At 35.2% G+C, this 26,634-nt stretch overlaps 1 protein-coding gene across 5 annotated transcripts in view; it reads left to right on the forward strand.

Moving 5' to 3' along the window:
* Window positions 1–26,634, forward strand: part of SEC23A (SEC23 homolog A, COPII component) — a 60,200-nt gene that overhangs the window by 11,020 nt on the left and 22,546 nt on the right. For all 5 annotated transcript variants that reach the window (XM_081547817.1, XM_081547813.1, XM_081547815.1 and 2 more), the window contains 8 exons: window positions 4,588–4,746; window positions 6,143–6,258; window positions 10,447–10,570; window positions 13,187–13,267; window positions 14,646–14,735; window positions 16,357–16,463; window positions 21,078–21,231; window positions 26,128–26,205. In XM_081547817.1, coding sequence (XP_081403943.1) covers window positions 4,588–4,746; window positions 6,143–6,258; window positions 10,447–10,570; window positions 13,187–13,267; window positions 14,646–14,735; window positions 16,357–16,463; window positions 21,078–21,231; window positions 26,128–26,205 — 909 coding nt within the window. The remainder of the gene's footprint in view (window positions 1–4,587; window positions 4,747–6,142; window positions 6,259–10,446; window positions 10,571–13,186; window positions 13,268–14,645; window positions 14,736–16,356; window positions 16,464–21,077; window positions 21,232–26,127; window positions 26,206–26,634) is intronic.

Consider the following 26,634-nt stretch of genomic DNA (forward strand, 5'->3'; position numbering starts at 1 on the left):
GAAAAATCATGAAAATCGTTCAAAGAATTCCTTTATATCTTTTACCCAAATTCCTCAAATGTTAACATTTATTACATTTGATTTGTCCTTTTCTCTCTAGATATTTATATAGGTGGTGAAACCGTTTGAAAGTCAGTTACGAATATGTCCCTTTACTTCTAAGTACTTTAGTGTGTATTTCTTAATTACACAAGAAATTCCTTTTATAATGCAGTTCATTTAACAGTCATGAGATTAACATTGATAGAACACTGTTTTCCAAATCTTTAAACTTTATTCAGATTTCACCAGTTATCCTAATAATACTCTGTATTGTATTTAGTTGTTGTGTCTCTTTAGTGTCCTTTATTCTAATAGTTCCTCAGTTTTTCTTTGTGTTTTGTGACATTAATATTTTTTTAAGAGTATAGTCTAGTTATTTTTTTTTAATTTTAATTTTGAAATTTTTAATTGTAGGACAATGGCTTTACAATATTGTGTTAGTTTAGGCTAGTTATTCTATAGAATGACTTTTAATTTGGGGTTATCTGATCTTTTCTCATGAGTAGATTGAGCTTTTGCACTTTTGGCAGGAATATTGCAAAAAATATGCAAATACTGATTTGCTATCTGCTTAGTGCAGCATCTCAGGAAGTCCATGACGTTACGTTAACTTATTTTATTACTGTTGATTTACTTAGCTTTGATCACTTGGTCGAAGGGGTTTCTACCAGGTTTCTTCACTGTAGTGTTATATTTTTCCCACTGTAAGTATCTAATGGGGAGATTCCTTGTGTACTCATCAAACTTTTACCCAATAGTTTTAGCATCCAATCATGATTCTTGCTTGATTAATTATTATTATAATGGGTTTTAAATAGTGAATTTCTAATTCCATCATTTCTTCTACATTTATTGACTTTCTACTTGAGGAAGAGTGTTCCATTCTTCATTTATATGATTGTATCAGTGTGAATTCTTATTTCATCCAATGGATTATATTCCTTTACTGTCATTATTTATTTTGATACTCAAATTGTCCAGATTTGGGCAATGGGAGCCCTTTCAAGCTGGCTCCTGGGTCCTTATTATATGTCCTCATCATTTTTCATACATTTACTTGCTTTCTAGTATAGTAAGATGTTCAAGGCTCATCTTACATGCTCCCTGCCCTGGACATGAAATCAGCCATTTAGAAGCCCTGGTTTCATTTAGCTTTGTTTCTTTTAGAACATAACCATGCTTCTACTTCTGCTTTATTGACTATGCCAAAGCCTTTGACTGTGTGGATCACAACAAATTGTGGAAAATTCTTAAAGAGATGGGAATACCAGACCACCTTACCTGCCTCCTGAGAAGTCTGTATGCAAGTCAAGAAGCAACAGTTAGAACCAGACATGAAATAACAGACTGCTTCCAAATTGGGAAAGGAGTACGTCAAGGCTGTATATTGTCACCCTGCTTATTTAACTTATATGCAGAGTACATCATGAGAAACGCTGGGCCGGATAAAGCACAAGCTGGAATCAAGATTGCCGGGAGAAATATAAATAACCTCAGATATGCAGATGACACCACCCTTATGGCAGAAAGTGAAGAATAACTAAAGAGCCTCTTGATGAAAGTGAAAGAGGAGAGTGAAAAAGTTGGCTTAAAACTCAACATTCAGAAAACTAAGATCATAGCATCTGATCCCATCACTTCATGGCAAATAGATGGGGAAACAATAGAAACAGTGAGAGATTTTATTTTTTGAGGCTCCAAAATCACTGCACATGGCGACTGCAGCTATGAAATTAAAAGACACTTGCTCCTTGGAAGAAAAGCTATGACCAGTCTAGACAGCATATCAAAAAGCAGAGACATTACTTTGCCAACAAAGGTCCGTCTAGTCAAAGCTATGGTTCTTCCAGTAGTCACGTATGGATGTGAGAGTTGGACTATAAAGAAAGCTGAGTGCCGAAGAATTGATGCTTTTGAACTGTGGTGTTGGAGAAGACTCTTGAGAGCCCCTTCGACTACAAGGAGATCCAACCAGTCCATCCTACAGGAAATCAGTCCTGAATATTCATTGGAAGGACTGAGCTGAAGCTCCCTTACTTTGGCCACCTGATGCAAAGAACTGATTCATTGGGAAAGACCCTAATGCTGGGAAAGATTGAAGACAGGAGGAGAAGGGGACGACAGAGGGTGGATGGTTGGATCGCATCACCAGCTTGATGGACATGAGTTTGAGCAATCTCCAGGAGTTGGTGATGGACAGGGAATCTGGCGTGTTGCAGTCTATGGGGTCGCAAAGAGTCCGACACAACTGAGTGACTGAACTGATGGTTCATGTACTCACTTTTACTAGAATATCATTGCTTTTATGTCCTAGTGAATAGAACTGAGAAATAGATATATATAAGAAGAAGAAAAATGTGTATATATATATATATATATATATGTTTCCCTCTCTCTATATATCTATGTATTTATATACATACACACATACCCATATAATTAAGTGTATGTGTGCATATGTGTACACATACATCTACATTCCCCTGCAGACATCTATGTCTATCTCTATTAAAACCGTAAACACTATATATATTAAAAACCAGGAGTTCTTTCAGCTATATCTAATTCCGATTCAGTACCACAGGGTTTATTCTATCCATTCCCCTTTGAATATTTGTAACTCCTTCTTTGACCGTGAGAAGCTGGCTGTGACTATTCAAAATATATTTACTTATTTGCTCAGTCCTAGAATACACATAGACTAGTTTTAGAATTTTTAGCTCAGACCTCTGTGAAAAAAGCCTAGAAGTTAGGGCTCAATGTTTATTTAACATTCTGAAAATATATGAAACAAAATATACTATACTCAAAAGTGAACTGGGTTAGTTATCCACACCCTCCCCCGCCTTGTGTGGTTATGTTTTTCATTTGTTGCACATTGTGTGCATTTCTTTTTTAAAAATCCCATTCTTGTTTTGCATGTGTGTATATGTATAGTGAAACATTAACATGCTTCCAAATCAAAGTTGTACAAAACTATATATTCAGAGTAGTGTCAGTCCCTTTGTTGTATGAAATTTGTCTTCTAGTAAATTTCTTAAGAAAATGTAAGGGAACAGAATTTCATAAGCTGTCTAATGTTTAAACACTTTTTTTGTGGCTTTTTTATAGTTGAAGGATAACTTGGCAAGATACAAAAAGCCTTGGTTCTCACTTTCTTTTTGGTAGTTTTTGAAAATGATGCTCCATTGTTTTCTTGCTTTGATGATTTTGAGAAGACTGATGCCAGTCTAATTCTCTTGCCCATGGAAATTATTTGATCATTTTGCTTGGAGGTCTTGAGGAATTTATCTTTACTATCTTAATAACATTAGTAGAGTGTCTTGTGGGTAAATTTTTTCTAGTGTCTGGTGACCCTTTTTTATATGTGTATTCAAATCTTTTGTTTCTATAAAATTTTCTTGTATCATAGTTTTAAGTGTTAGTTTTTTTCATTGTTTTATCTTCTTTAAGAACTCCAGCTACACATAAATTGGGTCTTTGCTTGTTTTCCATTTCAACCCCCTTGTCTCTGCTCTTTTCTTCTTTATTTTGTTTTTATGCTCTTGGGTATTTTCTTGCTTTTCTTCCGTTTCCTCTAAGTTTTCACTGGAATCCGGCAGTTGTTCTATGCTGCTTGCCAGCTCCCTTCCTCTTTCTTCCCTGTACTTTTCCCCAAACTTCCCTTGCTCTGTGAGAAGGTTTGCATGGGAAATAGCTCACTGGGACTTCGTGTTTATTATTTTCCTTATAAGTAATTCGAAGTTTAAATGTTTTTTGTGTTCTAGTTATGAAGATGTGTGGTTTGTATACTTTTATTTGTTCTTCTTTACTGATGTTTCAGCTTTACATGATTGCTGGTACATCAGCAAGATGATACCCAGGATGAAAAGAGTATTTTTATTTATTAATCTAGTTTAAGAAAGTTATACAAGTAATAAGTATACCTAATAAAAACATTCAAACAATATATAAGGATATATGAAAATGAAAATTAAAAGGCAGTTTTCCTTGCTGTCCCCTAGATTAGTTAAGTATGTGATTTTTAAAATTATTACTAAGGTTTATATCACTTACATTCTTTTCTGCACTTAATCTTAGCCAAAGGCCCGAGAAGTGATACATTCTTTTCTGAATGTAATGAAAATGCACTCTGCATTTTTATTCAATAACTGCTTATAGAAATTAAAAATAAAAGCATTTTAAATATGGTATTATTCATTATTAATGTGAAACAAATAGAGTACCCTATTTTCTTCTTCTTTCCGTACTCCTTCCTGTCTATTACTAGTTAAGCAGGAGGAACAACAATGCTTATAGGGATCAGGTTTATAGATAATTTTAAAATTAGAAAAGATAAAATTAGGAAAACATGGCTATTAGAATAGAATTTCAAAAGAAAGATATTAACATCTTGTGTTTAAATTTTGTTTTAAACATTTGATTATTTTTGAAATATGTGTGCTTTCCTATTTTTTAGAAAGAATATATCAAAATTCACTATCAGAAATGTATATCCATATGTTTCCCTTTAAACTCTTCTCATGGGTTACTTTTTCCTGATAGTGTACTTTTCCCAACACTGGTGCTCGTATCATGATGTTCATTGGTGGTCCAGCCACTCAGGGGCCTGGAATGGTGGTTGGAGATGAATTGAAGATACCCATAAGATCATGGCATGACATTGAAAAAGACAATGCCAAATATGTCAAAAAGGGAACTAAGGTAAGTTTGATTTTTAAGTCTTTTTGCCTTGTTAGAAAAATTCATTTGATGAAGCAGGAGTAATGTAATTACTTGATGATAAATCTGATATTGTGATGATCCTATAGCTGCCATTCAGAATTAGAGAAATAGTCCTTTTTTCCTTGATAACTTAGGGTATTTTTTTTCTGGTTTTAAATTTTAAAAACTTAATTTTGTTGTTTAGTTGCTCAGTTGTGTCTGACTCTTTGCGACCCCATGGACTGTAGCACACCAGGCTTGCCTTTCTGTCACCAACTCCTGGAGTTTACCCAAACTCATGTCCATTGAGTCGGTGATGCCATGTGACCATCTCATCCTCTGTTGTCCCCTTCTCCTCCTGTCTTCAGTCTTTCCCAGCATCAGGGTCTTTTCTAATGAGTCAGATCTTCACATCAGGTGACCGAAGTATTGATAACTTTAAAAATTTAATATTTTTTAATTAAATTTAATTTTTTAATTAAAAACTTGATAGTAGATACCAGTAGGTGTCACTTTAAAAATTAATCCTGGGAGAAAACCTGTGTGTCTTTTTAATATTCATGTTAAAGAATGTCTTTCCCATAAGGAAGAATTCTTAAATTTTCCTTTTTCTCATTTCCAAGAGGCTACCCTTTAGATGTGAATATTATTCATAATTTGAATAGTCCATCATTTTTTCATGAGTTGTTCTCTGTTCATGAAACATCAATTTTACCTGGGTTTGTGTCAGTACATTTTTACTACTTTTGATTCTTGACACCCTTGTATTGGTTCTTCTTGTTAATTCCCAACCATCCCCCTTTTAAGAAAATTCTCTAAAGTTTACAATTTTAGCTTAGTTGTGCTGTATTGTCTCATATTTTTTTTTTTGGTAGTCATTGTTCAATTTTTAGTATGTAGTTAATAACAGATAATTTTTGTTACTATTAATGGATACTATTTTCCTGACACCTAATTTCCCTTTTGAGCTTGGAATATTTCTTAGAGCTGCAAAAAAAGTTTTATATTTGTTTATCTTAATGCTTTTGTTATTGTCTATTTTTGATATTACCTGGGTATAGATTTAGCCAAGAAAAAGTTCTGTGTTGATTCTTCTATTATTTTTATATATGAAGAGCAAGATGTTCACTATGCTTTTCTTCAAGGTTAACTTGATTGAGGAGTTTATTTAGAAAGAATAGCAGTTAAAGTAAAGAATGTGAAAGTGCCAGACTTACAAGAATTTATTGTATTATTTTATGAGACATTATAGAAAATTAAATTAGGACAAATCACATTTAAATTATTATGGACTCTGAACATTTCTTAGATCATCTTCATCTATTAATGGCGAAAGAGTTATAGGATGATGAAGTTTGTACATTGCTTTGATTTGATCTTAAAAATTCTGTTGTAGCATTTTGAAGCATTGGCTAGTCGTGCTGCTACCACTGGTCATGTTATTGATATCTATGCATGTGCGTTAGATCAGACAGGTCTCCTGGAGATGAAATGCTGTCCTAACCTTACTGGGTATGTACTGACATTTTTATAAGTTTTGCAATTATAAACTAATAATGAGAGTTTACAAATAGAAACCAATGACAGTTTTGGAATGACAGTAACTGAGTCATCATCCTGCCACTGTAGGGCAACAGCTGTTAAGTTTTTGATACTCCTTTCAGTGATGTTCACTTTAAATTTTTTCTAAAATACAGTTAAAAAGACACAAGTTCTGTTTAAAAAGCTCAACTTGATACTGTTAAGTCATTTGTTGTATTTTATTACTTTAGTGGCTTTTGTGAAATTTAATCAACATACCATAAAATTTACCCATTTAAAGCATATATTTATTTTACTTTCTTTTGGCTGTGCTGCATGGCATGTGGCATGCGGGATCTTAGTTCCCCGACCAGGGGTTAAGCCAGTGCCCCCTGCATTGGGAGCACAGAGTCTTAACCACTGGACAGCCATGGAAGTCCCTAAAGCATATGATTTATTTTTTTAGTATATTCTATCACCGTAATTTAATTTTAGTACATTTACATTATCCCAGCAATAAACTCTGCAGCCATTAGCAGTCACTCTCTATTTCTCCTTCCTTCCCCTCCCCTTTCAGCCTAGACAACCACTAAACTACTTTCTGTCTCTATAGATTTGCCTATTCTTGATATTAGAGGGAAGCCATTTTGTCCTTCACCATTAAGAATAATGTTAGCTGTGAATTTTTGTAAATGCTTTTATCAGGTTGAATATGTTCCTATCCCTAGTTTGTTGGATTTTCCTTTGAGTGAGATGGGAAGTCATTAGTGAGTTTTCAGGAGAGGAGTGATATGATTTGACTAAATGTTTTAGAAGGGTCATTGATTTCAGTTGTCTTCAGCAGTGAGATACAGGAATAACAAGTGGTGGTATCGCAGGTGGTGAGACATGGTTGGATTTTGGGTATATTTAGAAGGTAGAAGATTTGCTGATAGGTTGGATCTGGGGTTTGAGAAAAGCAAATGAGTCTAGAAGGATTGTGCTGTTCTTTATTGAAATGGGTACGACTGAGAGGAAGAACAGTTGGGGAGAAGATTAGGAGTTCAGTTCTGAACATGTTTGGTTTAATATGCCAGTAGACATCCGTTGGAGGAGTTGAGTAGGCAGTTGGATATTAGAACCTGGAAGGCAGAAGATAGGTCTGGATTTATATCTGTAGATATAAATGTGAGGGTTGCCAGAATATTACAGGTTTTTTTAAAGTAATAAAAGTGGATGAGGTTATAAGATTGTGTAATTTATCACTGTGCAGGTCGTTGGTGACTTTCCTAAGAGCATTGAAAGTTGACTTAGAATGAATAAGAAAAAGAACAGGAGAGGGGATTGGGAGCAGCTGGTATAGACCAGAACTGCTCAGACTTCCATTTCACATTTACACCTCAGCTGGATATCTTGGTAAAATGCAGATTCTGGGTTTAGTATGCATAGAATGGGACTTGAAATTCTGTTTTTCAGACAAGACCCTTGGTGATGCTAATGTTGGGGATCAAGGGCCACACTGACTAGGAAGGGTATAGACATCTCTTGCATAAAAGTTTGTTGTAAAAGGGAGCGGATAATAGGGTGCAGTATATGTTGCCATTAATTTAGGATGCTTAACTAGGTTTAGTGATAACGTAGATCATTATAGATCATTATAGATGGTATGTTTATAAAAGTAGAAAATCTGAAAGAATGTACATGCTGACTGTAAAATCAGTATGTTAGGTTGTCAAGACTTCTAAATCAGGGTCAGTGTACAAGCTTCAATTATATTTTTGTATACCAGTAACAAATACAGTAGACCCTTGAACACCATGAGTCTGAACTGCACAGGTCCACTTATATGTGGATATTTTTTCAGTAAATATACACTGAATTACTACACCATCCTTAGTTGGTTGAATCTGGGGATGTGGAAACGTGGATACAATGGGGTACCTAAAAAGTTTTACATAGATTTTGACTGAGCATAAGGGTCTGTGTCCCAACTCTGGGTTGTTCAAGAGTCAAAAATAAAGAGCAAACAAAATTTAACAACATGCAATCTATGATAGCATCAGAGATGACATAAATTAGGACTTTAACAGTATCAAAAATAAAATTACTGTTGAGTACTTCCCTGGTAGTTCAGTGGCTAAGGCTCCACACTCCCAATGTAGCGGGCCTGGTTTCAATCCCTGGTCCAGGAACCAGATCCTGCATGCCTCAGTGAAGACCTGGTACAGGCCAAATAAACAAATAACTACAATCTCATTTAAAAAATTACCATTGATTAATTATACCACATCAGTTTTATTCTTTTGTCTAATTTAATTTTTGATTGTTTTTATTATTTAAAAACTGCTCAAAATGTTTTTATTATTTAAAAACTATACAAAATGTTTATAAATGTTTGTACTCATGTTGTTTATAAGTATATGTGTCCCCTTTTAATTTTTTATTAAATTTTTTTTTAATCCCCCATTTAATGTAAACAGAAATTTTACATGCCTTCCCCTACTTAGCATTTTTTCCTACTTTGCATTTTTTTCTCACATCCTGGAAATGATTTATACAGTTGACTCTTGAACAATTTGAGGATTAGGGGAACTGACCCTTTGCATAGTGGAAAGTCTGAATATAATTTATAGCTGGCCCTCCATATCTGTGGTTCTTCCATATTTTCAGTTCTACATTCTCAGATTCAACTATCAGTGAATAGTATGGTTCTGTGTATTTACTACTGGAAAAAAAATAACACACGTGTAAGTGAACCCATGCAGTTCAAAACCTGTGTTGTTCAAGGATCAATTGTATATTACTCCACTGTGTGGATATACTGTATTTTATTCAGCTAGTTTAACAGATGATCATCTGGATTATTTCTAATTTTTTATTACTGTAAAAAGTATTTAAGTGAATAGACTTGTGCCTATATTTTGCTTTTTGTTTTTGTTTGCCCAGTGATCTTTGGGATGGATTCCTAATAGTGTTTGCTGGATTAAAGAGAAAATACATATTTAATTTTGTTATATATTGTCACATTCCCTTGCATTTGGGTTGCACTATTTTCCATTCTCATTAGCAATTATGAAAGTGCCTGCTTTTCCCACAGTCTTCTCAACAGAATACATTGTCAGACTGCTTTGCTGATTTATTAGGGTGGAAATGGCATCTCAGATAGTTTCTATTTGACAATTAATGTTTTTTTAAAACTTGAATTTACAGAAGCACATGGTTATGGGGAAAAAAATTAACAGTATTTAAGTGCATAAAGTGAAAATGCTCCCAAAGTATCCCTGTATTCTCATTCACTGGATGTAACACTGTTAAGTTTGATGTGACACACAGAGACAAAATATGCATATACACATACACATGTAGATACTTGTTTTTAAAAATGAGAATGCATGCCGTTAACTCAGCTGTCTTCACTAGCAGGGAGAACTGGGTAACTGGGGTAGGAGAGACACATATGTTCAGGTCAGTTCAGTTGTTCAGTCGTGTCCAACTCTTTGCGACCCCATGAACCGCAGCACGCCAGGCCTCCCTGTCCATCGCCAACTCCCGGAGTCTACCGAAACTCATGTCCGTCGAGTCAGTAATGGCATCCAACCATCTCATCCTCTGTCATCCCCTTCTCCTCCTGCCCTCAATCTTGCCCAGCGTCAGGGTCTTTTCAAATGAGTCAGCTCTTCACATCAGGTGGCCAAAGTATTGGGACTTTCAGCTTCACCGTCAGTCCTTCCAATGAACACCCAGGACTGATCTCCTTTAGGATGGACTGGTTGGATCTCCTTGCAGTCCAAGGGACTCTCAAGAGTCTTCTCCAACGCCACAGTTCAAAAGCATCAATTCTTCAGTGCTCAGCTTTCTTTATAGTCCAACTCTCACATCCAACACATATGTTACTGTGTACCCATTTGTGCTTTCTGAATTTTGTAATGTATGATGTATAACCTATTTAAAAAAGATTTTTAAAAAATTACTGAGGACAAATATAAGTGTTAGGGGCACTCAGGTACCCTCAGAATTGAGATTATTTGTGGGGTAGGAATATTTTCATATAATTGACTTTTTAAAATTAATGTTAATGAACACATTTTAGGAAATAACTTTAAAATGTTGTTAGTAGTGTTGAGAAATAATTTGCTTTTCTGATTTTAACACATGGACCCAAGTACTCGCATCACATTGTTTCTTATTCTTTTCATGCAGAGGATACATGGTAATGGGCGACTCTTTCAACACTTCTTTATTCAAGCAGACCTTTCAAAGAGTTTTTACCAAAGATATGCATGGGCAGTTTAAAATGGGCTTTGGTGGTACATTAGAAATAAAGGTAAGAGCCAAAACTTAACATGTGTTGTATATTACCAAGAGAGAAATTTGTAGGCTTGATCATAATTTTAAAATACCATCAGTCAAATTCAGTATATACTTTGAAAATAGTGCTTATTTTATATTGAAACCTGGAGTTAGAGATTTTATTCACCATAATACTGTTCATTATTAAACATATAAGGAAATTTTACTTGAGCATCCATAGATAATTGTTAAAACAAGAAGAAATCATGTAAGTAAAATTTCCTTTGACTCCATTTTTTGTTTATATAGGGTTTAACTTTTTAAGGCTAGGTATACCTCGTTTCTTGTGCTTCGCAGGTACTGTTTTTCACAAGTTGAGGATTTGTGGCAACCCTGTGTGGAGCAAGTCTGTTAGCACCATTTTTCCACCAGCATTTGCTTATTTTATGTCTCTGTCACATTTTGGTAATTCTCACAATATTTGAAACTTTTTCATTATTATTTCATTTGTCATGGTGATCTGTGATCCGTGATTTTTAATGTTACCGTTTAATATCATAATTGTTTTAGGGCACCACTAACCATGCCCATTTAAGACAGTGAACTTAATCAACAAATGTATATGTTCTGATCACTCCATCTGTCTCTCTCCCTCTTCTCAGGCCTTCCTATTCCCTGAGACACAATAATATTTTAAATTAGGTCAATTAATAACCATGCAATGGCCTCTAAAGCATTCAAGTGAAAGAAAGAGTCCCACATCTCTCACTTTAAATCAGAAGCTTACTGAGGAAGGCATGTCAAAAGCCAAGACAGGCCAAAAGCTAGGGTTCTTGGCACCAAACATTTAGCCAAGTTGTGAAGGCAAAGGAAAAGTTCTTGAAGGAAATTAAAAGTACATGAATTATAGCAAAAAGAAAGTGAAATAGCCTGATTGTGGATATTTTTAGTGGCCTGGATAGAGGATAAAACCTGCTATGACATTCCCTTAGGCCAAATCCTAATCTCGAGCAGTCCCTAACTCTCTTCAATTCTTCGAAGGCTGAGAGAGATGAGGAAGCTGCAGAGGAAAAATCCGAAGCTAGCACAGGGTTGGTTTAAGGAAAGAAGCCATCTTCACAATATGCAAGTGCAAGGGAAGCAGCAAGTGGTGATGTAGAAGCTGCAGGAAAATTATCCAGAAGATCTAGCTAAGATAATTAATGAAGGTAGCTAATTAAAACAAGTTTTCAATGTAGGTGAAATGGTCTTCTACTGGAAGAAAATGCCATGGAGAACTTTCATAGCTAGAGAGAAGTCAGTGTCTGGCTTCAGAAAACAGTCTTGACTCTTTTGTTAGGGGCTAATGCAGTTGGTGACTTTAAGTTGAATTAAGACTCATTTAGCATTTCTGAAAATCCTTGGACTGTTAAGAATCTTCTCTCCATGCTCTTTAAGTGGAACAGCATAGCCTGGATGACAGCATATCTGTTAACTGCATGTTTACTGAATATTTTGAACCCATTGTTGAGACCTATGCTCAGAAAAAAAAGGTTCTCTTTTCAATACTAATGCTCACTGAAAATGCACCTGGTACTCCAAGAGCTCTGCTACAGATGGACAATGAGATTCATGTTGTTTGCATGCCTGCTAACCCAGTATCCGTTATGCAGCCCATGGATCAAGGAGTAATTTCAACTTTCAAGTCTTATTTGTTAAGAAATATGTTTCATAAGGTCATGGCTGCCATAGACGGTGATTCATTTAATTAATCTTGGCAGAGAATTCACCATTCTAGATGCCATTAAGAACATATGTGATTTGTGGAAAGAGGTAAAATATCAGCCTTAACAGACATTTGAAAGAAGTTTCAAGCCTCATGAGTCTCTGAGGGGTTCAAGACTTCAGTGGACAAAGTAATTACAGATAAGATACAGTGGAAACAACTAGGGAACTAGAATTACAAGTGGGGAATTAGAGCTGACTAGAATTAGAGCCTGGGGACTTCTCTGGTGGTCCAGTGGCTGAGACTGTTCTCCCAATGCAGGGGGCCTAGGTTCCATCCCTGGTCAGGGAACTAGATCCTTCATGCCGCAAATAAGAGTTCATATGTTGCAACTGAAAGAAGCCACGTGCCACAACTAAAAGATCCTTCATGCTGCAGTAAAGATCAAAGGTCCTGTGTGCTGCAACTAGGACCTGGCACAGCGAAATAAATAAATACTTAAAAGAAAATGAAATGAAGCCTGAAGATGTGACTGAATTGCTACATACTCATGATGAAACTTGAATAGAGAGGAGTTTCTTCTTAAGAATGAGCAAAGAAAGTGGGGCTTCTTGAAATAGAATCTACTGGTGAAAATACTGTATAGATTGTTGAAATGACCACAAAGGATTTAAAGTATTATATAAACTTAGTTGATGAAGCAGTGACAGGGTTTGAGAGGACTCACTCCAATTTTGAAAGAAGTTCAATTAATCGGTAAATTGCTATCCAACAGTGTTGCATACTACAGAGAAATTGCTTGTGAAAAGAAGAGTCATTCGATGCAGCAAACTTCATTGTTGTCTTAAAGAAATTGCCACATATATCCAGAAAGCTCTAATTCGAAAAGATGCCGATGTGGAGCCCACCAATATGGAGGGCTGACTGTATATTCTTATTTTGCAGACCTCAAGGGAAATAAAGATTTCAGGAGCTATTGGACCCTGTGTGTCTCTCAATTCTAAAGGACCTTGTGTGTCTGAAAATGTAAGTCACCTTTTTTTCTAAAAAGAAAATCGTTAATTCTCAGGGCAGATCCAGTAGAGACCTGGCGTGGCAGTATGTAGCATTGCTTTCAAAATTACTGTGTGGGCTGCTTTTCAGTAGAACGTGGTTCAGCTTCCATTGGTATACCTCTGTTTGTGGTTGTTCTTTCCACATACTACTTTTCCCATCCATCCCTAAATTAAAGCTTTTGTACTGTCACTAGACTTCTATTTTTTATGTCTAAATTATTCCTTGCCCCATTGTGCTTGGGGGAAAAAAAAGCAGCTATTATGATTTGGAAAGTTGGAGACTTCTGAAAGTCAAAATTAATCCCCTCATTTTTTTCATTAGTAGAGTTTCCATTGGAGTAATTAAATTAGATTTAAGATTTTGAAAGTGAAAGTGAAAGTCACTCAGTTGTGTCTGACTCTTTGCGACCCCATGGACTATATAGTCCATGGAATTCTCCAGACCAGAATATTGGAGTGGGTAGCCTTTCCCTTCTCCGGGGGATCTTCCCAACCCAGGGTTCTAACTCAGGTCTCCCACACTGTAGGCAGATTCTTTACCAGCTAAGCCACAAGCTGAATTAATTCCTTTCTTTTCTATTATTCCATCTAGGAGATGTATGAGGCACTTTGAAATGGTAAAATTACGTAGCTGTGAAGAAAATGATGAGATAAAATACAAAGTGTACAATCATCTTTGAAATGACACTTTAAAAATTAATTTTAAGCAGTTTGCATGGTAAAAATTTAAATCTAAGATGTTTTCTTGGAAATTAGACTGCTTAAATTACACAGTTCTGATCCAAAGAACCTGTATTCATATATGTGTATGTTAAATCACTATCTCTTTAAGTGGATTAAATCATTGGATAGAAGGATAATGTTAGTTGTAATTACTTCATTAAATTGAGTATACTTTTATTGTCTACAATATGAGGAACTTATGCTAATACTTTTATAATTACTTAGCAAGGATTTGAATTAATTTTATTTGTGTGAAAACTGCTTAATTTTATTTCATGGCATATTTATATGATCTTAAAAAAAAATCTTAGACATTTGACATTTATTGAATTAGTTAGAAACCTGAAGTAAATGTTTTCTCACTGTTATTTTTTTCTACTTTTCCACCTTTATATATGTGCATATATGTGTGTGTGTGTGTGTGTGTGTGTGTGTGTGTGTGTATAGTGTTAAATTCCCACTCCAGTATTCTTGCCTGGAGAATCCCATGGACAGAGGAGTCTGGCAGGCTGCAGTCCATGGGGTCGCAAGAGTCAGACACGATTTAGTGACTAAACCACCACCACCACCGCCAGAGATAAATTATATTCTCCAGCTTTCAAATATGCTGTGTTTTATTTTCACAGGAGATAGGAACAGGCGGCACTTGTCAGTGGAAGATATGTGGACTCAGTCCCACTACAACCTTAGCCATATATTTTGAAGTTGTCAATCAGGTATGACTTTTATATATGAATATTGAAATGTATATTTGAAAACATAATTTAGGCCATGAGTATTTTCAGAGCTATGACCAAAAGCTTATTCTGTTTGGAAATTTTTCTTTGTCATTTTCTGTTTCTCAAGGCTACACTCCTTGGTGAGAGGACATACTATATAATAGAGATGTCAGGGAGAGCTGCAAATATGCAACCTTGGGCAACCCAGCTTTTAGTCTTTTGTTTTAAAACTGTAGCATAAATAAAATCTTAAATTCTGTTCTAGTTATGCATTTTTGTAGGTAGGTATCTAGTTCCTCCTAGGTGTCACAAGGTATATATTGATATATGAGTCCTTTTGAAAATAAGTTTAAGATATCAAAATTTATAGAAAAAGATTAAAAGGTAAAGATGCCAATATTTGTAAAGATATTTTTTTCTGCTGCAGGAGAATATTATCATATTAAAGAATGATGCAACGTATAAATATTGATATACCAGTAGTTATTGGGCATAAAATGAACTATGAAGTATTAGTAGTGAGCCTTCCTAAGATAGATGCAGTAATTTTTTTTTTAACCATTAAAATTTGTGAAAAAGATAGTGGCTCTTATTGACAGACAGTAACAACAACAACAAAGCAAGAATGTCTGTTGTCAAAGGGCATGAAGAAAGTTTCCCTTTTGACCATCTTGTTTCTTTCTGAGGATTATTATCATATATTACTGTTGGTCTCTTCTCATTAATGGTTTTCTGTTGGTCATCTGTTCATCATGTGATTATCTTCCTAAAATCTCTGTTTTCATCTTATGTACCTAGGGGAGGAGAACTTAGCTCAAGTTCTTTTATTGAATTGTAGTCAATTTAAAATGTTGTGTTAGTTTCAGGTGTGCAGCAAAGTTATACATATATATTTTTCTATTCTTTTTCAGATTCTTTTCCCTTATAGGTTATTACAAAATATTGAGTATAGTTCCCTGTGCTATACAGTAGGTCCTTGTTGGTTATCTATTTTATATATAGTAGTGTGTATATGTAAATCCCCAAATCCTAATCCCCCACCCCAACCTTCCCCTTTGGTAACCATAAATTTGTTTTCTATGTCTGTGAATTTATTTCTGTTTTGTAAATAAGTTCATTTGTATCTTTTTTTTAGATTCTACGTATAAATGATATCATATGATATACATGTTTCCCTGTCTCTCTTACTTAGTATGATTATATCTCAGTCCATCCATATTGCTGCAAAAGGCATTATTTCATTCTTTTTTATGTTAGTTCCATTTCTTTTTATCCATTACTGTTAGGCAGAATTGCCTCACATATGCTTTTTTTAAATCTTTTAATTTCTTTGCACTTCTTCCTTCATTTTGCTTTTTCATGTTTCTCTGAATTATATATTACTTGAAATTGGTTTACTAGCTTGACTCAATCCCGTCTTATCCTTCATAATTTTTCTCCTTTCCCCAATCCATTTCTCTTTCACGTGGCAAATCACCAATATTCTGTGTGGCCTTGAAATAAGCATCCTTCTGATCGATTTTAGAATGAATTGTTAGTGCTAGGATATGCAATCCTTGAGTATATGACAACATTGTAATAGACTTTGCTTAGATTCTACTCTTTTATTTTTATGCAGCATAATGCTCCAATTCCTCAAGGAGGGCGTGGTGCAATCCAGTTTGTGACTCAGTATCAGCATTCAAGTGGGCAGAGACGTATACGAGTGACCACCATTGCTAGGAAGTAAGTTGTATTTGTTAAGAGATTTAATTTATATGTCATGCACCCAAAACTGGCTTCCTACTTTGAATGACATTTTGGAATGAAGTTAGTCTGGAAAGGATTCTTAGATGAGGTGAGTCTAGACATGAACAGGCTTTTGGTCTATTTTTGTTTGTCTTGGACTTTATTGTCTGGGTAGGAAGTGTTGGTCAGTATAAACTTAGCCTGATCTAGGTATGGTCTAGAAAATGCACACTGAAGGAAGGCATCATAGCTCTCCTTTTATTGAAATGTTTTTCAATTCCAGCTTCATTTCTGAAAACCATGAGACTATTTTGGTGAGTGATGGACACGGCCTAATGTTTCAACAGAGTGTTGTGTTGAACGGCCTTTTAAATAGTAGAGGGCAGTATGTAGAGAGATTAGATATATTGTCCTGCTATAACTTTGCTCTGACTTAAAATCCTTGAATGGATGTTAAGGGAATATATTATTCTTTTGAAGAAAAAATGCCAATTGAGCTTTCCTTTATATTTGTTTAGATTTCATACTACAAACTTTGACGTATTGATTCTTGGCAAATAGGTCAATTTATTTATGCCCCCTCAACATATCCACATCCCACCCCAACATGCATGTGTAACTGAATTTGGAATTCAAAGTATTTGCTTAAGGAAACAACTGAGCATGTCAAATTGAGGGATACTTTACAAAGCCCCTGGCTTAGACGCAACAAAAATGCCTTAGAAGGCAAAGAAGCTGTTAGTAACTTGTCCAAATTAAAGGAGACTAAAGAGACATTACAACTAAAGCCAGTGTGCGATCCTGGATAAAATCCTGTCAGGAAAATTTTTGCTATAGGGACATTGTTGAGACAATTGGGGAAATTTGAATTTGGTCTACATATAGGATGATAATATTTTATCAGTTTTTTTTTCCTTTAACCACGGACTTTATTGTTTGAATATTTGCAACTATTATTCTATACACAAATTTTAATTTCTTACAAAAGTCTATATTCCGTATTGCTAGATCACTTCACTCTCCATTTTATGCCAAATTTCCATCAAGAACTATTTTCCCAAATCCCAGTCTCCAGATTGTGTGGTGGTGGTGGTGTTCATTTGCTAGGTCGTGTCCGACTCTTTGCGATGCCATGGACTGTAGCCTGAGATTTTCCCAGACAAGAATACTGGAGTTATATCAGTGTTTAATTTCATTAATTTTGTAACTGGAGCTGTATAAGGGAACTTTTTTTGTTCTTAGGAGATACACAATGAAGTATTTAAGGAGAAGGTGATATATCTATCTTTAATTTACTCTCACAAAGTTTGGCAAAAGAAAAAGTGTATATATATGAAGGAAGAGAGAATGGCAAAACAGAATGTTACAGTGCTGACAGTTGTTTAATCTAGGTGATGAATATATAGATTATTCTACTCATTGCTTTTATGTTTGAAATATTCTTAAAATGAGAAGTTTTAAAAAGAGGTTAATTTTTCAAGAGAAAGGGAACTTTTGTTGTGAGAAATTTTTCATGAATTTATAGATCTTCAATTTTTTTTTACACCGAATTTTTGAGACTATTTGTAGAGACATACCATGTGTATTTTGGTGCCATTTATATCATTGTGTCTCACCAAAGCACCCGCTCCTTCAAATTAACCTATCCTGGCCATTTTCAATAATCAAGTCTTATTTTTTTCCCTTTATTTATTAGAAATATGACTTTAGGGGCTGAGGCAAGTGCATTTGTTAAGTGAATAAAAGGACTTAAGTTCCTGAGATATAGTCAAGTTATCCTGTGTTGTATAGAGAAAATAACTGTGATCTGGAAAGTTTGGTTTGAAACTAGTGGTAAGAATCATAGTGAAGGAGTATTCAAAATACAGAAGACAGATATTGCGATGTGTACAAACCCTTTAAACTAAGAATAAAATTTTAAATTTATGGCTAAATAACTTTTTAAGTAGTAAATTTGTATGTGTTTGCTTGCTAATGTGTTTTTAACTCCTGAACCATTATGTTTTCAGGAGAAAAATGTTTCAGCAAGTGAATATCATGTTCGTACAAGTTGGGGAAATACCCATTTAAAACAATTTTGCTTTTGAGAATTAGTGGTCTAGTGGTCCTAACCATTGATACTTCAACTGCTGTGGGCCCTAGTTCGCTCCCTGGTCAGGGAACTAAGATTCTGCAAGCCCTGCTGTGTGGCCAAACAAACAAGCAAGAGCTTTGTTTTTAGTTCTATGATATTTTTTTAGTTAAAAAGTAATTAAATTAAACTATTAGTATAATCACTAAGTGTTTAAATTATACTAAAAATAACCTTTAAAATTACCAGTTCTTATTCCTTTATTCATTCTCATTGTTTTCTGCTTCTTGGTATTTCATTAGACTGAGATAATCTATGGCTATAAGTCACCTGGAAAATATTAAACAATTATTTGTCTACTTGAAAAAAAATTAAAAGCAGAGGAAGAAAGGAGAAGAATTTGAGTGTTGCTGCTTGAGTTTTCTTGGGTTCCCTTCTTAGAGCTCTGAGTCATGTAAAAGTGGTTCAGCTTTTCACGAAGCTATAAGTATTGCCACAATTGCTTAAAGTGAGGTACTTTAGGAAAAGGATCAGCTGAAGCATTAAAAAACTCTGCCTGTGAAATGTTAGACAAACAAACAAAAGCTATTGCTGGGTCTCCCCATTATCAGCTTGACTGGATTAGATTTTTAGAACAGGTGAGTTTAATAAATTGTGTTATTTTATATATAATATCAAATGAATCACTTAGACTAAAATTTTACTTATTATTTTTGATTGGTTATAGTGTGTCAATATGGAGAGAAAAGAATACACAATAATTTTAATTAGGTAATTTTTATTACTAATGATTGAATTAAAGACCAATGAGAAAAAATTGTGATACTTTATTCATTTTCCAGTTTAGGAAATGATAATTATTTAGTCTGAGAGAAAACTTTATTTTTTGTGTTTCCATTTTCCTGTTTTTATAAGATTGAAGATTTTATAAGATTGAAGAAATGAACTTTTAAAATCTGATATACCAACCCATGTCAGTTAAGTTCAGTTCGGTCACTCAGTGGTGTCCATCTCTTTGCAACCCCATGGACTTCTGGCTCTTTGCGACCCTGTGGACTGTAGCACCCCAGGCCTCCCTATCCATCACCAACTCCCGGAGTTTACTCAAATTCATGTCCATTCAATCGGTGATGCCATCCAACCATCTCATCCTCTGTCGTCCCCTTCTCCTGCTGCCTTCAATCTTTCCCAGCAACAGGGTCTTTTCCAATGAGTCACTTCTTTGCATCAGGTGGCCAAAGTATTGGAGTTTCAGCTTCAGCATCAGTCCTTCCAATGAATATTCAGGACTGATTTCCTTTAGGATGGACTGGTTTGATCTCCTTGTAGTTGAAGGGGCTCTCAAGAGTCTTCTCCAACACCACAGTTCAAAAGCATCAATTCATCTGTGCTCAGCTTTCTTTATAGTCCAACTCTCACATCCATACATGACTACTGGAAAAACTATAGCTTTGACTAGACGGACCTTCATTGGCAAAGTAATGTCCCTGCTTTTTGATATGCTGTCTAGGTTGGTCATAACTTTTCTTCCAAGGAGCAAGTGTCGTTTAATTTCATGGCTGCAGTCACCATCTTCAGTGATTTTGAAGCCGTAAGAAATCAAGTCTGTCACTGTTTCCACTGTTTCTTCATCTATTTGCCGTGAAGTGATGGGACCAGATGCCATGATCTTAGTTTTCTGAATATTGAGTTTTAAGCCAACTTTTTCACTCTTCTCTTTTACTTGCATCAAGAGGCTCTTTAGTTCTTCTTTGCTTTCTGCCATAAGAGTGGTGTCATCTGTGTATCTGAGGTTATTGATATTTCTCCCAGCAATCTTGATTCCAGCTTGTCCTTCATCCAGTCCAGCATTTCTCATGATGTACTCTGCGTATAAGTTAAATAAGCATGGTTGGCAATATATAGCCTTGACGTACTCCTTTCCCGATTTGGAGCCAGTCGGTTGTTCCATGTCCAGTTCTAACTGTTGAATTTTCCACAGTTGTTGTGATACCAACCCGTGTATCTGTGTGCATACACACACACATACCTATGCTGTTATTTTTATGTGTAAAGATCTTAATGTTTTAAGGAATGTGTTTGGAAATCTACTGCTTCTGTGGTGGCACTAGTGGTCAAGAACTTGACTGCCAGTGCAGGAGACATGAGACACGAGTTTCATCCATGGGTCAGGAACGTCCCCTGGAGGAAGGTGTTGCAACTCACTCCAGTATTCTTTCCTGGAGAATCCCATGAACAGAGAAGCCTGGTGGGCTGTGGTCCATGGAGTCGCAAAGAGTTGGACAGGACTGAAGCGCCTAGGCACATGCAGTTATTTTGGAGGATTTTATTAGGTTTGGATGTATTTTTCTGAAAAACAGTGAGTACTATACTGAAACTACTATTAGTGATTTTTTTAACCTAATTTTTCTAGGTAATATTGGAATTTTGAAATATTGAAGCAATTTTCTGTATCTTTTAAATTTAAATCTCTGTAATAGCCAACTAAGGTATCAAGAACATAATTTAGCAGCAATTCTGTGTTTTCTTCTCGTTTTTAGCTGGGCAGATGCTCAAACTCAGATCCAAAACATTGCTGCATCTTTTGACCAGGAGGCAGCTGCCATTCTTATGGCTCGGCTGGCAATTTATAGAGCCGAAACTGAAGAAGGTCCAGATGTGCTTAGATGGCTAGACAGACAGCTCATTAGACTGGTAAGAAGTAAACATACTGTTCTAAATCGGTATGCATTTATTTATGGTCAATATTTTCTGATAATCTCTTTCAAAGGTACTTGACAGTGTAACTGAAGGACTGTGTGAGGGACTACTGATCAAGTCGCTGAGAAAGGCATAGTAATGAATAGTAGAGTTCATTGATCTCTTCCAGTAAATGAAAATGCTTTTTTTCCTTAAAATGAAGGGGTGACAATTATGTAACCTATTATTATTTTGGGGGACTGATATCAAATTAATTCCCAATTTAATTGCTGTATTTGTTTTTACCGTATTTTTGCAAATTTTCCTCCACTGCTAAGGTTTTAATTTTCTATTTTTATTTCAGTGAAAGTTTGAAGAGAAATTAATTAGGATATAAAAATTATACACATTAACATACAAAACATAGACAAGTCTTTATTATCTATATCTAGGCTACCAAAGTATATATGTTAGTAAAGTTATTAAGAATGATAATTATACTTGGGCTTTAACATGTCAGGAACCCATTACTTTCCTTATGACCTAGAATGCTTAGTTAAGTTCTGTTCTTAATGATTCCTATTTACTCAGCAAATTCTGGCCTATAATTTCCTTGAAAGTACTTCTTCAGTTCTTCCTTGAGTTTGGAAACTCTATTGAGAACTCTCTTTGCTAGGCTATCAAATTTCTTTTTTGGCAGGAAGTTTTTGTGTTCTTTGTCTAAATTTTCATGTATATTTAAAACATTATTGAGGGAACTAGTCTTTGTTTAATAAAGTTAACCATTTTTGTAGCATCATCCATTGCTTTCATTCTTTCACTTTTGAGGGCATTTCTATGCTGGCACCTCTTTGTGAAGAAAGCAGTGTTAATGACAACATCAGCCTGTCTTTTTTTGACAAGAGTCATAAAACCTCTCTTGGAGCCAACCATTAATTGGACACCATCAGTACAAGTGCCAGGATAGTTTCTCCAAGGTAGACTTTGGTTTCCATATAAGAAGATCAAAACATTAAATATGTTTTGCCCTTTGCTTATTTAGGGCAGCAGAAAAGTCCTCTGGAATTTCACTGTTATTTAGCAACTTGGATGACATTAGTGAAATCTGTTGACTTGTTCGCTTGAAAAGGGAAGCTGTTATTTTTCAGCCAGTTATACAAACCTCTTTAACATCATGTAACATGTCATGAATGCATTCACTTTTTATATTGTTTTACAATGGAACCTTTTTAATTTCTCAGACTTCATCTTATCCTAGCATCTTACTTACTGTAATTTTACATGTAGTCATTATTAGGTTCTTATCCACTGTGTCACTTTTTCTTTTCTAGATAATAAATTTTGCTCTGAAATATCTTGTTTCCTGAGCTTTTTCACTGATTGTGACTATGCAATTTTAACAAATGCTTTACTGCTTTGAGAATCTAAAAGCTGTTTGAAGTAATCAGCACATTTGTTTGTCATATGGTTATGATTTGTAGTAAAGTACTTTTTCCGCTTTGCTGGTGCTATCACTGCATTTGTAGGTTATGACATATGACATGAAATTGAATAGTAAAACTTGGGTTATCAACCTGTGTAAAACCCACTGATAAGTAGCTTTCAGTATGAAGCTGGACTTTTTCTGGTATACTAGTGGGACCAGGCACTTTAGTTGTGCTGTTTTTAAGGAGGATTGCTTCTGTCATTATCATTTTCTTATAAAGGTTAGGCTTTGACCCTTTGGGCCCATTTATGTGGCTGGCTTTATGCATAACTAATTTCTGAATTAAAGACTAAAGTTCTTTCAAGTGTTGTTATTTTCTCCAAGAAAATTGTGTTACTGTCGCTTTATTTGTCCAATCTTACTACTGCTAAATAACTCAAACAGTGGATCTTTGATATACTTCCTGTTTGCTTCAGTTTTTTTTTTTTTTCTCATTTGTGGTAGTGTTCTGGTTGGGTTGTAAATAAGAACTACTCCTCACAATTCCAGTAATTAATGCTAGGGCATTTGAGTGTTCAATAAAATTTTAAAAAGTCGCACAGAGTTGGACACGACTGAAGTGACTTAGCAGCAGCAACCCAAAGATTAGAAATTTATGTATGTGTATATTACACAAAATTTATATTGTTATCTGTGGCATAGGCAATATTTATAAAAAATAAGTTAATGTGTATTTAACCTCTGGATGAAAAAGGACTTTAAATATGAAACATATAATCAGGAGCCATTAAATAAAAATATTAAAAGATTTATTACATTCAAATGAGACAAAAGTCTGTGTGGTAAAAGTACCATTAGCACAATTTATTACCAATATTATTACATATATGGCAAAATGTGAAAATTTTCATATATAAGAGCTATTGCAAATCAGTAGTATTTGGGTAAAAGATAAGCAGAGGTCATGGACAAGGAATTAGCAAAAGAAGGAATGCAGTGACTGATAAAAATGAAAATGAAAAACATGAAAAAGTTCCTGATCTTATAATAAAATCAAATGATGTGTGGCATACTGGCTTTTCTGAAGAATCTTTTCAATGTGTTTGATGTTCTAGATCTCAGGTATATTTTATATTTTAGACCAGTCCTTCCAGGAGAACTTTCTACAATGGCAGAAATGTTCTGTTATTGGCACTGTCCGTTATGCAACTACTACCGACATGTGGCTCTTGAGTACTTGAAATACGGCTAGTGCAACTGAGAAGCTGGATTTTAATTTAATTTTAATTAATTTAAATTTATCATAGGTAGTGGCTTTCATATTGGACAGTGAAAATTATTATCCTAATCTATATGTTTCATCAGTGAAATGTTATTAGGCGCATTGATGTCAGAAATCCTCTTATTCCCAGATACCAAGTTCTATTTTCTGAGGATTATTGCCGCAACTGCAGCTTTTTTATCCTTTGGATAGCTTTGGTTCTAAAATGATTTTTCCTGAAAGCCAAAAATGTGATCAAACCAATTATGCCTTTTATGTGCTCTTTATGGCACAGATAGCTACGTAAATGATTTAGTTGAACATTTTAGGCTACAAAAGCCCTGTACTACTTTCAGCAGTGAACCTTTTGTTACTTCTTGCTTGTTATTTTTGCCCTTGATCATATGCAAGTACTGATAGATGTTGCCAGGAAGTAGGCCAGTTACATAAGTACTATAGAAACTTTTCAGGTCAGAGACTTTGCTGAAGAACAAAGAGGAAGCTACCATTTACTGAGTGCTTAGTGTCAGCCATTGTGCTGAGCACTTTCTCCTGTGGATTATCTCAGTTATTTTGATGCCTTTTGTTATATTATTATGGAGGGTTTACTTCCCTATTGCTAGAGTATGTGTCTCCTTTATTGCCTTTTAGTTTCTGCCTTTGTGTTCTTTCTTTACTGGTTTACCTGTTGATCTTGATTTTCTTTTCCTCAGTAGCTCTTTCTTTTTGGTGTTTTTTTTTTTTTTTTACAATATTTTCTTTTGTTTTTTTTTTTTTAATAAATTTATTTATTTTAGTTGGGGGCTAATTACTTTACAATATTGTAGTAGCTTTCGGCATACATTGACATGAATCAGCCATGGGTCCACACGTGTTCCCCCTCCTGGACCCCCCACCCACCTCCCTCCCCATCCCATCCCTCCGGGCCATCCTATCGCCCTAGCCCTGAGCATCTGTCACATGCATCGAACATGGAATGGTGCTCTGTTTCACATATGATAATATACATGTTTCAATGCTATTCTCCCAGAACATCCTACCCTCACCTTCTCCCTCAGAGTCCATAAGACTGTTCTATGCATCTGTGTCTCTTATTCTGTCTCGCATATAGGGTTATCGTTACCATCTTTCAAATTCCATATATGTGCATTAGTATACTGTATTGGTGTTTTTCTTTCTGGCTTTCTTCACTCTGTATTATGGGCTCCAGTTTCATCCATCTCAATAGAACCGATTCAAATGTATTTTTTTTAATGGCTGAGTAATATTCCATTGTGTATATGTACCACAGCTTCCTTATCCATTCGTCTGCTGATGGACATCTAGGTTGCTTCCATGTCCTGGCTATTGTAAACAGTGCTGCGATGAACACTGGGGTACACGCGTCTCTTTCAATTCTGGTTTCCTCGGTGTTTATGCCCAGCAGTGGGATTGCTGGGTCATATGGCAGTTCTATTCCCAGTTTTTTAAGGAATCGCCACACTGTTCTCCATAGTGGCTGTACTAGTTTGCATTCCCACCAACAGTGTAAGAGGGTTCCCTTTTCTCCACACCCTCTCCAGCATTTATTGCTTGAAGACTTTTGGATAGCAGCCATTCTGACTGGTGTGAAATGGTACCTCATTGTGGTTTTGATTTGCATTTCTCTAATAATGAGTGATGTTGAGCATCTTTTCATGTGTTTGTTAGCCATCTGTATGTCTTCTTTGGAGAAATGTCTGTTTAGTTCTTTGGCCCATTTTTTGATTGGGTCGTTTATTTCTTTTTGGTATTTTTTTGAGTGTACCCAATTTTATACCATCATTTTGCCTTTAGAGCCACTATGGTATCTTGACAGTACTTCTTTCTGTCTGTAGACTGTTGTCTTTTTTAGGTAGGGTCTTAGGGGGCACATATTGAGCTCTTTGGGCCATCACCTAGAGCTCTTTATTTGTGTCTCTGATAAGTGTCTCTGATAAGAGACACTTAGTTTTAAAAAATTCAAACACTTGTAAGATGAGTTGTTCTGCACTGAAGCAAATGTATTATTTGCTTCCAAAATTCAAATTTCTGTCTTTTTTTTGTAATCGTTCTCTTGGTAAGTCTATAAATAATATCCCAGTTTTATCCTGTGTCAAGTATCTGCCTCCTAAAGAAAATAACTTTTTAAAAATAGAAAACACATAGGCAGAAGTTTTAGCTCTGTGCCAGAGAATGTATTACTAACAAGTTTTATTTTATTTAGTGTCAGAAGTTTGGTGAGTATCACAAAGATGATCCAAGTTCCTTCAGATTTTCAGAAACTTTCTCCCTTTATCCACAGGTGAGTAGACAAAAGATCTGTGTTCTTAGTGTTGACAGTAGCGTTGGGTCTCGCTTTTCCTGTTGTCTTTTATTTACTCATCTTACAGGATTATTCTTTTGGTTAGGTTTTAAGTTTTGAGATAGCTAAGAAAATAGTATTATGGTTGAATAGTTGGTGAAAAGTAAGTAGTATTTTTATGATAACCTTGCGTATAGCATTTATTTGTGGTGAGTAGAAATTTACACTGGAACCTTATCGGGGAGCACAATTTGGTATGAAGCAGATTAGCTTTCCATCTGATAAAAGGGATCTAACTAATTGCAGTACTGCTGAAAGGATGTAATTTTAACAGTCTGCTAGTCTTATGGTATCGTTGCCTGAGGACAACTTTATGGAGACATCCCAGATAAATAGAAAAGAACTTTTATCTTACAGAACCTTTCTGCT

The sequence above is a fragment of the Giraffa tippelskirchi genome, chromosome 12 (assembly GCF_054371585.1).
Source record: "Giraffa tippelskirchi isolate mGirTip1 chromosome 12, T2T-mGirTip1v1.2.pri, whole genome shotgun sequence".
Classification (NCBI taxonomy): domain Eukaryota; kingdom Metazoa; phylum Chordata; class Mammalia; order Artiodactyla; family Giraffidae; genus Giraffa; species Giraffa tippelskirchi.